We start from the raw sequence: 12,326 nt of genomic DNA on the forward strand, positions 1-12,326 counted from the left end.
TCTGTTCCCAATTAAAGCTAAGATCCAATTAATCTCACCTAGAAGAACTCAAAATCAGCTTGAATATCGGTATTCTGCTGTATCATTCCTGCAGCTGAAACTAAGCCACAACAGTCACACTCTGGCTTAAAAATGGTAGGTGATGTGTAGGGTGATGTATGTATTCTATCCTGTGGGCACAAGGTGACTGAAAAGCAGAAGTGTCTGTCACAGTGGCTTGGGTTGATTCTGTAATGCTGCAGGCAGGTGGCAAACTGGAAGACTTGAGGATACAAAATAATAGTTGTTGAAAAATTACTTCAAGCATTACATATAGCTGCTAGGATGGGATGTAAAAGTAGTACTTGCCAAAACAGGCAGGAAGAAATACCCCACCCTTTCACAGGCTGATGACAAAATTCATTGATTGTGTTATGAAACTAGCTTTGGAGGCTTTGACCCACATAACCCTTTGCACTTTCCCTTACTGAAGTGTTAAGCGAAAGTGACTTTGGATAGCATTACGGGACTGCAAACTGCTGATCACACACTGTATGTGTGTATATGTGTGTGTGCATTTTCATATATATTTATATATATTTATATAAGATATATACATATGTATATAAAAGCACAAAACATTTTCTTGCAAAACAATTTTTACATTTAAAAATTGCATTGATCCATGTGACCTCAACGGGTGAGATTCATTAGTTTGCAAGGTGTGATTATTTTCTCATCTCTCAGAGGTTAATCCAAAAGAGAACTTAAATTGTTTTATTAACCTTGAAGTTTGTGCAGCAAGCATGTGGAAGGTAAAAATGGGTGTTCATCCTGAAGAATGAGTGACATGTCTTTCTGTCAGCTGGCATTGGTGATTCCGATTTCTTAGTGCACATTCCATCAATATAAAAGCACAACTAGCAAATATGACTGATAAATGTGCCTGAAGCTCATGACATTTGTTTTACTGTTTTGTTAGAGTGTCTTTTTATATTAGATTGGAGACAAGTTTTGGTTCACAATGGAAAACATTTGCTTTGAGCAGAATGTGTTTTTTTTTCTGTGTGCTTTTTAATAAAGGGTATTGCATGTAGAATCATTGAGATATGCTTAGAAGTTGGAAGCTGATTCAATTTTCCAGTCCAATCCAGTCTCTCAAAGTAGTTCTCAGCATTTCTCAAATGCCCTTTATATGAGTGTTGTTTTATGTCCTGTGTGTTTTTTCCTCATTATTGATTATAACAGGGATGTTTGTTTTCTGTAAATCTCCTGTTACTGGTCTTATTGGAGACTTGTAATCAAGTATTTCCTATGTTCTGGGCTTTTTTCTATTTTCTGCATTCTATCCCAAGTAATGCTCTGCTTAAGTCTTTTCTTTGGATCCTCTGGCTAATGCTTTTCAGCTGCTCCGGGTTCAGCTCCTGGTTCCCAGTATGGCACAATGACCAGGCAAATCTCGCGACACAACTCTACCACTTCTTCAGCATCTTCTGGTGGATACAGACGGAATCCTTCTGTGACTGCCCCATTTTCTGCTCAACCTCATGTTAATGGCGGGCCTCTTTATTCTCAAAATTCAAGTAAGCTGCTGAGCTCTGAAATCGCAAACTGTTTTGAGCAAAATGATTGTAAAAGCATGCATGGCATTTTAATTCATTTATGAAGAGCATCAATCAGATTACTGCTTTCTTTCCCAAAATAGAAGGAAAAACAAACAAGAAAAACCATATTGAAGTTGTATAGTGATTGCACTATATGCAATTATACTGTTTTTCCCTCTGACTTGTTTGCTGTTACTCATGACAAGAAATTATTTTGATTGCCTATCTAATTATAGGCACATTATACTTAGCATTTCAGGTGTGCTTGGAGAACATAAACTAAACCCAGATTTTTTTTGCAGGAGACCTAATATGTTTGTAGTACAGTCCCTCCACTACTGGGCTAGTGGCAAGAGAGTACTGTCAGAGCACAGTGCTTCTGTAACAAACTTCTCACATTATCTAGCTCCTCCCTGTCTCTGTCTCTTTCCTAAATCCTTTCCTCATTCCAGGTTTCTCCTTTGTTCTTAGCTTTAAGCTTGACTGTTAAAGAAGAGGTCAGTCTCTTTTTAGCAGACTCCTCCTGTGTGCTTCCACAGTAGTAGTAGTATAGATGGAGATGAATGAGGGAAAGGTTGGATGCCATGGGCAAGTGGTTTTAGTCAGGAGCATCCTGCCTACCTATTCAATAGGGAAAGCAAGGTTTACTGCAGAAAGATCTGCAAAATAAGGATCTGCTTGAGTGTTGGTAGAAAGCTGTTTCTATCAGGAAACTTCTTCCTTGCCATTTCCATAAATTTTGACCAGATACACAAGAGGAATGATAGTCCTTTAATGGTTTATGATGTTCTTCAGCATGCCAACTCTTTAAACTTCAGAGTGATATTTCTTTTGAAAAGAAATGTTGACGTTTGGGCTGCAGATCACTTTGGACCAGTGTTTGCTGTTGTGTACTTACTCTTAAGGAAAGAATGCATATAAAATATTTGAGACACTGAGGTGAAGAGTTTTCTCAGTGGTTTAGAAGTATTACATTTATCAGAATGCATTTTTATATGCAGACACAGTACCAATCTATTTTTTTTTTTTCTAATCCTGATTTTCCTCCTACTCTCTCTCACCCATACTGGCCCTTCCTTTTCCTCCATGCTCTTGTTCCCCCAAAATTAATTCACCATAACAACAGAAACTCCTTCCTGTTTGAACAGTTGTGTTCTGTTGAATAAACAGGGCTTTACTTCTGGACTTAAATGGTGTGCACACCACTGTTTCTGAACATGTACATTTGTCCAAAGCAATTTTTTGCTCAAATGCAGGTGCTGTTCCTTAATCTAGCCTCTCTGGTGTTTTCAAAATACTGATTGCCAACATTTTTAAACAGTATTTTGATGGGTGTGTTGTTCTACTTTAAACTGTTTTCCTCTGTTTCTGTAACTGGCAATTTTTTTATTTTTAATGCTACTGTCTTGACATTAAGTCCAGGTCCCATGTTTCCTTAAGGTTTTACTTTTCATGCTAACAAATACTGTTTTTTCTTAGATGTTTACTTCAATTTTGTGAGAAATCTGTTTGTTCTCCCTCTTTTATCGATCATTTCTCTCATACAGTTTATTTGATTATTGGTTTTGTAATGAACTAAATGCTCCATTTTTATTCATCAGACATTAATCTTAGTTATGGCTTTATTTAAAACTGTTGCTTACTTGGAAGTACAGAACCTCTTTCAAATTTGGTTCCAACTGGATTACCCTTGCTGAATTCCCACCTTCACAGGAGTTTCTCTGCTTCAGTGCAAGAGAAATCCCACTGAGAAGGGGCTCAGTATAAACAAATGAGTTGATGTTTTGTTGGGTTTTTTTTTTTTTTTTTTTTTTTTTTTCTTTTTCTCCCCGCCTGCCCCCCTCTTCATGGGGAGATGTCCTGCCAGAGCTGAAATGGCATACTGCTACCCTACTGCTACCATGCCCCTTTCCTACCTGTAGAGCGAAGAGTTGAACATCTCAGCTGTTAGCCCAGCATCTCTGAGCACTGGTGTCATGTGTCTCATAGCTCATTATTCACCAAATAGGTACATACTTCAGAGAAGACGAGCCTGCAAGTGCTTCCTGGGGAGCTCTGTGCACTAGTGTAGCCAGTTTTAGCTATTAAAGCCTTTGCCAGCCTCTTAGGTTGCTGAGTACCTTCTAACCACAGAAGATTTATTAATTTAAAATAAAGCTGCATTCTGCTCTAAACCGATCTGGTTTTCCTACCAACAAGCAATAAGGTCCCTTTTTCTATGTAAAGCAAAACCAAAGTAAGCCAACTCACTGTCCCTTACCCCCGCAGAACAAAACTACAAGAGGTGCTCTCTGTGTGAATATTCAGTATTGATGTTGCAGCATTGTTTCTCTTATAAAGTAGTCATCTTTGCTCTTTGTCAGTGCTGATTTGCTGCACTTGATGTAGCACTCTACTTTTATTTTAGAGGAGTCCAGAATCCTGTGAAACATCACTTCTACTAGTGTAATTTTAAAAGATAACTACGAAATTTGAGTAATCTTTTTTTAGCAGCACGACGAAAAGCTCAGTTTTGTGTGGTCCCCAAGTGAAGCAGAGCAAGTCCCTTCACATAAGCACCCTCTGAGCTTCCAGATGCACAGCAGTGCCTGGCTTTTTATTTGGCTAAACACTGGCACATGCTTTGCTTTTTGATCTTCAATTGGCTAACTGCAAATTCAGCCTTGTTGGAAACACAAACTTGAAGAAGGTTCTTCCATGTGCGTGTTCTTGTTGTTCTTTACATACTTTGTTTTGTGGTCTTCGTTACTGACGGCTGCTTTTGTTTGTTTTCTTTTTTTTTTTTCCTTTGTCTGTTTGACTTTCCCTGATATGGTGTGTGTGTTGCTACCAGTTTCTATTGCTCCACCCCCTCCCCCTATGCCTCAGTTGACTCCACAGATACCTCTCACAGGCTTCGTGGCCAGGGTGCAGGAAAACAGTAAGTTTGGACAAGCTGAGCTGTTAAAGGGTAGAGCCTACTTTCTTCTAGCATGCATGGCTGGCAAGTCAGACTCTATTTTGTTTCCTTTTCCAGAAGCTAATACCATCTTGCATTCTAGTGTCAATATGCTATTGGAGCTGAAGGGCACACTCTTCAATATTGTATAACATGTGCATGATTATTACTGACCCATTTAAGTTCTGAACTGCAAATTTATTATAGAAATACCATGTGAAATATGTGGCATATGATTGGTGTGAAATAGAAATGTATCTTAATTAAAAATATTAATTTCATGTTGAATCATCCTGCCTGAGGCTTTTTCACGAGGGATAATTGATTAGTTTTTATTAGAAAGGCTTATGTAGACTGTCAAAATACCGTGTAACCATTGATTCTAGTAGTGTAGTAGTTTTCAGGAAACTGCTGTACAGTCGATTGAAAATGTGCAGTCGTATGATCTAATGCCATTACAAAGGAGCTTATAGGGTATTTCTTCTCTCATCAGCCTTTCATTCTCCATTTCTTTGTGTTCTCTAGCCAGATTTCCCTACTGAGCTTCTTGCAGCACAGCTCTGCTTGTTAGGTTTGCGAGAGAGATGCTCCCTGGCTATGATCTGTGCTGCAAGGTGGTCTATACTAGTAACTGCTTTTACCATTACTGCTTGATTCATTTCAGGTGAGTGTTACTGTCCCAAATGCTAGTGCGGGTGTAAAGTCATGTTACTGACCTACATCTTTGCTGTAGGAGTATGTTGCAGTTCTGTAAACAACAAAATGAATGCAACGTAGATAGGGCATGAAGTAAGTATAAAAAGTTTTTTAAGTGTTTGGGAGCCATATCGAAGGGTTTACTACTACCTAGTAGCTATGTAGCTCCAGCATACATTTAGGGGCCCCCAGATCCGAGTAGTGCTGCTGTTCAGCTTCCCATTAGAGTGTTTCAGTGGTCATGTTCTGAGCATTCCCCTGGAGAAAGGAGGTGTCTCTCTGGTTCTCATTCCAAAAGAAGGTATTTTGGTGTTGTGCTAGGTAAATGGGAAGAATCATGTTGATGTAGAATAGCATGCCACAAAATTGTGTTGATGAACCTTTCCAAAATTCAAAGTGTAGAGGTGAGCCTACTGAAGATGAAGGTTACAGAATGTCTTCACTTGCAGATAAACTTGAGAAAATTGACACCTGCTTCTGAATTGTTCCAAGTATTGTCCTCCTGGAGATAACACAGCCCATGGGAGAGCGGAGGTGAAAGGGACAGACTTATTTGTGTGTGCCACAACAAAATGCAAGCTGACTTGTGAATGAGATTGCAGCAAAAATAGCTGAAGCTTGAAATCTGGTCTTAGGAATTGTTCTTTTTATTTTCTTTCTTTTAACAGTCCCTTGGGTTGGAAGTTACATAACGAGTATGGCTTTGAGCTGCTGCTGCCTCATTTCGGAGGCAGGGGTGCGTGGGGCAGTCTGCGCATACGCTCAGCAAAACTGGCTGTAGAGGCTGTTGAGTTTTATCATTGTGTGCTAGACTTTCATCTGCCTCATTTTCTGCAAGAAGTCTACAGGGGAGTGGAGTTAGGGAGAGACATGCTTGTAGGCTTGTCTTTTCGTTATCATAAAGATCTGTGGGTTTGGAAAGCAACATCCTCTTCTCTGTGGACTTCTTTCAGAGGACAAGGACAGAGGGCTTAGAAACTGTGCAGTGCCTATTCTTTTTTCCTGCGCCCTGTGCCCAAACTGTGAGTATCTCCTTCAGAGAGGTTTTCCAGTCTGCCCAGTGCACAGGGACAACTGATTGGATGTAAATAGTTGTACTGTCACACCCAGACCTTTCAAAAGGAGTCTGCTGGTCCCCATTTAAAGAACAGGGATGTGAATACATACAAGAGATGATGTCTCAATTTGGAGTTGTATAAATACTGGTCCTTTTACCCTTTCTCATTTAGTATGGTTTTCTGTATGCTTTCTTTTCCCCTCCCCTAGGAAAAGTAATGCTATTCTAGAGTCTGCATATTTAAGTTCAGAACCAGGAGAAGTCTAGGTTAAAATCCAAGAGGCGGGGTTGGTTCCATGGGGTTGGCATTGTCTAATTTTCTGTTTCATTCTCTCCCCTTGTTTAAATGTGAAGTTGAATTGTTTTAAATGTTTCCCATAAAGCATGCAGTTTCTGCACTGCATCTCAGTTAGGGTATGCTTTGGTGCTTTCACACTTGCATTTCCTGCCCTCTTTTCTTCTTTTCAACTAAGCAACTTCATTGTTGAATAAATACCACTTTTTGCGTTTCTTAAGGTAAGGATTTCTCAAGATCTCAAAGGATTGTTGTTTCAATACTGGCTTTTTTTTTCCTGGCTGCAGGTGGAAATTAAGGGGAGAAATACATTTTGTGAAAGATGTGCTGAAACCACTGCACAAAACCAATCCATTCATAAACAGTGTTGTCATGTGTCTGTAGCGGATTAATGAAGCCTGCCTGTGAGTGCTATTCAGTATCATGGGCAAGATGTAGCGTTCACTTGGCCAAAGACTTTGTTAGTCTGTCTCCAACTGACATAAATGGGCTTCTCTATGGGGGGGGGATCACTAATACAGTGGCAGTCAGTCTTACTGATGGAGAGAGCTGTGGGGTATACAGCTCAGCTGGTCAAGCTGAAGAGGAGCTGGGCTTGGAGGAGAAGAATAGGATTAGCTCTTCAAGGGGTAGAGAGCAGGCTGGGTGCCAGGGCTGAGGCAGCTTCTGTCCCTTGCAGCAGATATGGCTTCCCCTATACCAGCACAGCTGGTTTGACCCAGCTAGGACGTGGAAGCTATGCTCAAGCCCCTTGCCAGGGGCACGTGACTGAAGAGCAAAGGTTAGTCACTGCTGGAGCAGTGGGGCCAGGTGAAAGTAAAGAGCATTAAAGCAAACAGAAACCCTATTTCTAATCTCCAATGGCATTGTAACTAGCAGTAGCTAAAGCGTCACTCAGTGGTGTTCATTCCATGCCCTGCAGCTTGGCTTTCTTCTCAAAATTAGTGTAGTGTGCTGGAGTTAGAGGTTTTGGAGCAGGTGCCCAGTCTGATGGCTCCTTCCAGTCAAACCCTTTCTAGAGCAGTGTTTTTTAGCCTGTTTTCAATGTGCAGACTCCCAAATCTCTCGTAATTAAATCCGTATTGCTATATAGCAAAGTTGAGTTTAGTGCAGCTTCCTTTCAGTAACTTCTGGCTTCATAGTGCTTACACCTAGGTCCATTTGTAGTGGACCACAGTTCCCAAGGAATAGGATAAATGGCTTGATGTATTGCATCTGAGCGTTCTCTCTCCTTTGCTGCCCGCCGCTGCGAACATTACTGTAAACTAATTTGATGAACTGATTTTAAGAGTGATTTGTGCCATAATGCCTTTCTCTTTTTCCCTTTCCCAAAGCAACTTGTAATTGTGCTGATTGGAGAATCTCAGGGCAGGGATTTGACATTTTGGATTATACACTTAATTCCTTGAGCATTTTTTCCCCCAAGAGCAACAGCTGCCTGTTGTAGTTTTCCATTTATTAATGGAATCCTGGATGTGTGCACACACACAAGCTAGTCTGCAAGATAAGGATGTGTACAAAGCTTTTCTTCTGCAGAAGGATTGCTTGGCTTTTTCTTACCTGGTTAAATCTTAAATGTTAGTCTCTTCCTTTTTTTATTAACCACACCAGACCTTTTTGTCCCCTTAATGCTCGAGAGAAAGAATCCAAGGAAGCAGTGTTTATACAGAAATGAAAGTGATTATTACAGACAGAGGATTTGTTAAAAAATAATCAAGCTGCTGGTCCAGTCCAGAGGCCTGTTGCTGCCTGGCTCAGAGGGTGCCACTCGGAGTCCTCCCATAGCTAACCGCTGCAGCTAGCCCTTAGGCGCATGGACGTCGGAGCAGGAAGCTTTCCTCTCTGCTGGTGTTCAGCTTATGCCCTGCAGCATGTGCTTTGAGTCTAGTAGCATTTATACATAGATTTGATCACTAATAACAAATGTAGTTGTATGTGGTAGCTGTTAATACAAAGCCTCTGTTTCTAATCAGTGCATGGTATTATAGTGCATGCTATGTGTGCTGTCCCCCCACCCCTTTTATTTACAGTGTACAGCCTCAGGTTTGTTTGCATCTCCACACTGTTTTGATTTAAGAAAAAAAATAATCTCCAAATGTTTCTAGTTGCTGATAGCCCGACTCCTCCCCCACCACCACCTCCCGATGAGATGCCGATGTTTGATGACTCTCCTCCTCCTCCACCCCCACCCCCTGTGGATTATGAGGATGAGGAGGCTGCTGTTGTGCAGTACAGCGATCCCTATGCAGATGGAGATCCTGCTTGGGCACCTAAAAACTATATAGAGAAAGGTAAGAGACGCGTTGCAATTGTGTGTTACTGCAGTATCAGAGGATGTTACTGCAGTCTCAGAGGATTAATAGTAGCTGAAGGGAATGAAGGACTTAGCTTGGATCTGATGAAAACAATCGTTGTTCCTGCTAAGTCAGAACTCAAACCATTCTTTTTGTAGTTTGTCTGTGGCTACACCTAATGTCATAAAATATAATCCTTCTCTGGGAGGATTATAAAATACCTTCAAGCATTCTAGAATGGATAAAAAAAAAATCCTTCATTACCAGAAGCAGATGTAAATTGGATGGCTTTTGTTGCTGAGCTGCTGGACTGTGTCTGTAGCTACCTCAGGATTGCTGGGCAATCATCTAGAAATAGTGTTGCAAAAAGGCCAGAAAGTCCAAGCTCTATTTATTCCATCAAGCTAGATAGCTACAGTGGATCATTAGACTGTCAACTATAAAATGTAGTGAGGCTTCCTTGAAGACTTATCAGTGACTCTAGATCAGCAGACTATAAACTGTGCTTAGGTATGAACTCATATAGTAAAAAGTCTCTTCCCATGAATAGCTGAAATGCTGATTTCCTGCCTATAGAGTTGTCTGTGTTCTGACAATGACCATTTTGTCAACAGCAATGTTGCAAGCTTTCTTATGATCTGGCTGGTACTGTAGTGCGTATGAAATGGGGTAGGGTACCTGTGACAACCTGTCTTGGCAGAACTGCTTGTGTTCCATCTTCATTCCTAGCTGGACTGTGTGCAGGATGTACCCTTGAGATGAAAAGAACTGATACACAGCATTGTTATTTGCTAGGCATTAAGATGTCAGATTTCTGAGAATATATATGTAAAATACTAGGTTCTTGGAATTCATAGAACTGATCAACTGCATAAATCCATGTTAAGTTTTGAAGGGTAAGGCTGTGATGTCCAAAGTTTATGTATTCATAGTGGCAATTTTTAATTCCAATATTATTGTTGGCAACATTTACTTTCCTTAGGGAGATCTCTGCTTCGTTAATTGCATACAATGAGTTGGAGGTTGGTAAGAGTAACGTATCCACCAAGCAGATACTGAAAAATAGCTGATGTTGCTGTAAATTCACTTCTGTTTTTTCTTACAGTAATTTTTATACTTGCACTCATTGCAGGTCCTTGAAAAGTAATTCCAAAACTTCCAATTTTTTTCTATTGGTCCAGTTCCACAGAATGATTTTTTTTTTAATTTTTATTTTTTTTAGGCTTTCTCTAATCAAGAGATACCTGTACAGGGCTCTTATATGCTTTTGAGCTAATCTGACCAGAAATGACTGCCACACTTATAGATCCAGTTATTTCATAGCTTAGTTTTTAGGTGTCCATATGCTCTGCTTTACTGTCTCACAGTCACTGTACCTCTCCATCAATAGTTTAACTGAGCGTTCAGCGTAGTCACCACCCACTTCTTACCAGTAGCTAATGTTGCAAGGAAAGTGAAATTTCATTTTCTGGACTTTGAATATTCAACACGGAAAGCATAAGACTTAATTATGGAAAATCCCAGGATAGCAAACTAGTCTTTTAAAAAATAATTGTACTTCAATTGTACTTAATACTGGTGCTATTAATAAAACGCTAAATGTGTTCCTGTTCAATCCACAGTTGTTGCTATATATGACTATACAAAGGACAAAGACGATGAGCTGTCGTTTATGGAGGGTGCAATCATTTATGTGATAAAGAAGAATGATGACGGCTGGTATGAAGGAGTTTGCAATCGAGTAACTGGCTTGTTTCCTGGGAATTATGTTGAATCAATCATGCACTATGCCGATTAAAATCCTTTGCTTTTCAAAGCTGGGTCTTGTATTCAGTCATACCATGATTATTTACAAGGGGTAACTAAAAGCTAACAGAATTGTCTTAATATACTTTCAAAAAAAAATGTGCCCATTTCTTCAGGCCATACTGTTTTAATGGTATGATTGAATGTCCATCTCTAAGTCTCTGGAGACCATGTGTCTTACCTGATGGCAATTTGTAAAACAAGCAACTGTCTATAACTGGTTATACTTATTTACTTATGCATTGTTAATTTTATGACCAGCCTAAATATTCTGGGGAAGTAGGGTATAATATTTAATGAACCATGATCAGATTGTGCCATTACATTTTTCAGTACAGCATGGTAACTAACACTACGTTAGACTAACATATTAAAATCTGGATGAGAAGTTTAATGTTAGTGCTGGTCATATTACTTTTTGTTTAGACTCTTTGCTCATTCTTGAACTATATTTGTTTAAAGCATGCATACAAACTTATGTATTGAAATATACTTTTTTAAAAATCCAAGATGCTTCCAATTGTTGTAATCTTTACCTGGAGTATTCTCACTAAAGTCTATTACAATGAGTTGTTTGGGTCTAAGGTGTCCATGTGAATCAAAAAATGGGTGGTCTTATGTATGTGTAATTTGTACCCAAGTTTTTTTAATGAGTAAATTTACATTATGACTTTTTTCCATTCATAAATATATAAGTGAACCAAAGGTCTTGTCCATTACTTTGTTGGTTGGCTTGGCAAAGAAGTTTAGAATGCTAACGTAGCAAAATCATGGCTGTGTTATCCTAGGCAATGTACAAAAAAGCAAATGTTTGTAATGTGACATTATCACTGACAGAGGGCAAATAAATTAGATATGAAACCTGAATTACACATTTATACATACTCTTAAAAGTTCTTTTTCTTCCAAAATAAATTTTAGCAAGGGTTCTCAATTGAATCTAGTTATCGAGATGCAGTCAGCTGGACACCATCTGTAACTCACGTTTCTCAGTGGAAACTGTATCTGGCTCGGTGGTGTGCCCAGCTGAGCAGAGACAGCAGGCTGTCCTCAAGATATGACGAAGGGGGAACAAACACAACAGGAACTTAGCCATTGTGTTAAGGGATCCCAGGCAGAGATAGTTAGAGATGATGGACTTCCCTGTTCTACAAACTCTGTGGCTTAAATAACCTGAAAAGGAATGTGGTAGTACTGGATAATTACTGTAAGAGGAATGTGTCTGGGACTTCAAAGCAGACTTCTAGGAGGGTATTGAGTATACTCTATAAGTGAGTGGTGGAAGGCGATGGAGTTGAAGCCAGAGTTGAATCAGTTCATTTTTAGTGTGAGTTAGAAATACTGAGCCTTTCATTTTCATAACTGTAGCAGTCTCAAATTCTGCATCTTATTAACTGCTACCAAGTAGCAACCAATAGCATACCTGTATTTCATTATGAATTGGAAAACTTCTCCTTGATGTATATAATCAATTAAAATCTACATATATACAATTCCAGGTACTTCTGTAGTTTAACAACCAGGAAAGCATTCAAACCATCTCTCTTCACGGGATTTTACCAGATAGTAATACCAGATAGCATGCTCTGTTTATTAGTGTGAACCATTGAAATTTGGCACAACTGCAGTTCTCATACACTGATTTATATTTATTCTC

At 39.5% G+C, this 12,326-nt stretch overlaps 1 protein-coding gene across 9 annotated transcripts in view; it reads left to right on the top strand.

The window, feature by feature from the left end:
• Positions 1-11,178, top strand: part of ABI1 (abl interactor 1) — an 82,046-nt gene extending 70,868 nt beyond the window's left edge. For 3 of the 9 annotated variants that reach the window (XM_082498892.1, XM_082498893.1, XM_082498895.1), the window contains 4 exons: positions 1,386-1,562; positions 4,417-4,503; positions 8,675-8,860; positions 10,486-11,178. In XM_082498892.1, the coding sequence (XP_082355018.1) occupies positions 1,386-1,562; positions 4,417-4,503; positions 8,675-8,860; positions 10,486-10,661 (626 nt within the window). In that variant the 3' untranslated portion in view covers positions 10,662-11,178. The remainder of the gene's footprint in view (positions 1-1,385; positions 1,563-4,416; positions 4,504-8,674; positions 8,861-10,485) is intronic. The other 6 variants (XM_082498894.1, XM_082498896.1, XM_082498900.1 and 3 more) reach the window with 2 other exon arrangements.
• The last annotated feature ends 1,148 nt before the right edge of the window (positions 11,179-12,326 follow it).

This window comes from Vanellus vanellus, assembly GCF_965231255.1.
Source record: "Vanellus vanellus genome assembly, chromosome: 2".
NCBI lineage: Eukaryota > Metazoa > Chordata > Aves > Charadriiformes > Charadriidae > Vanellus > Vanellus vanellus.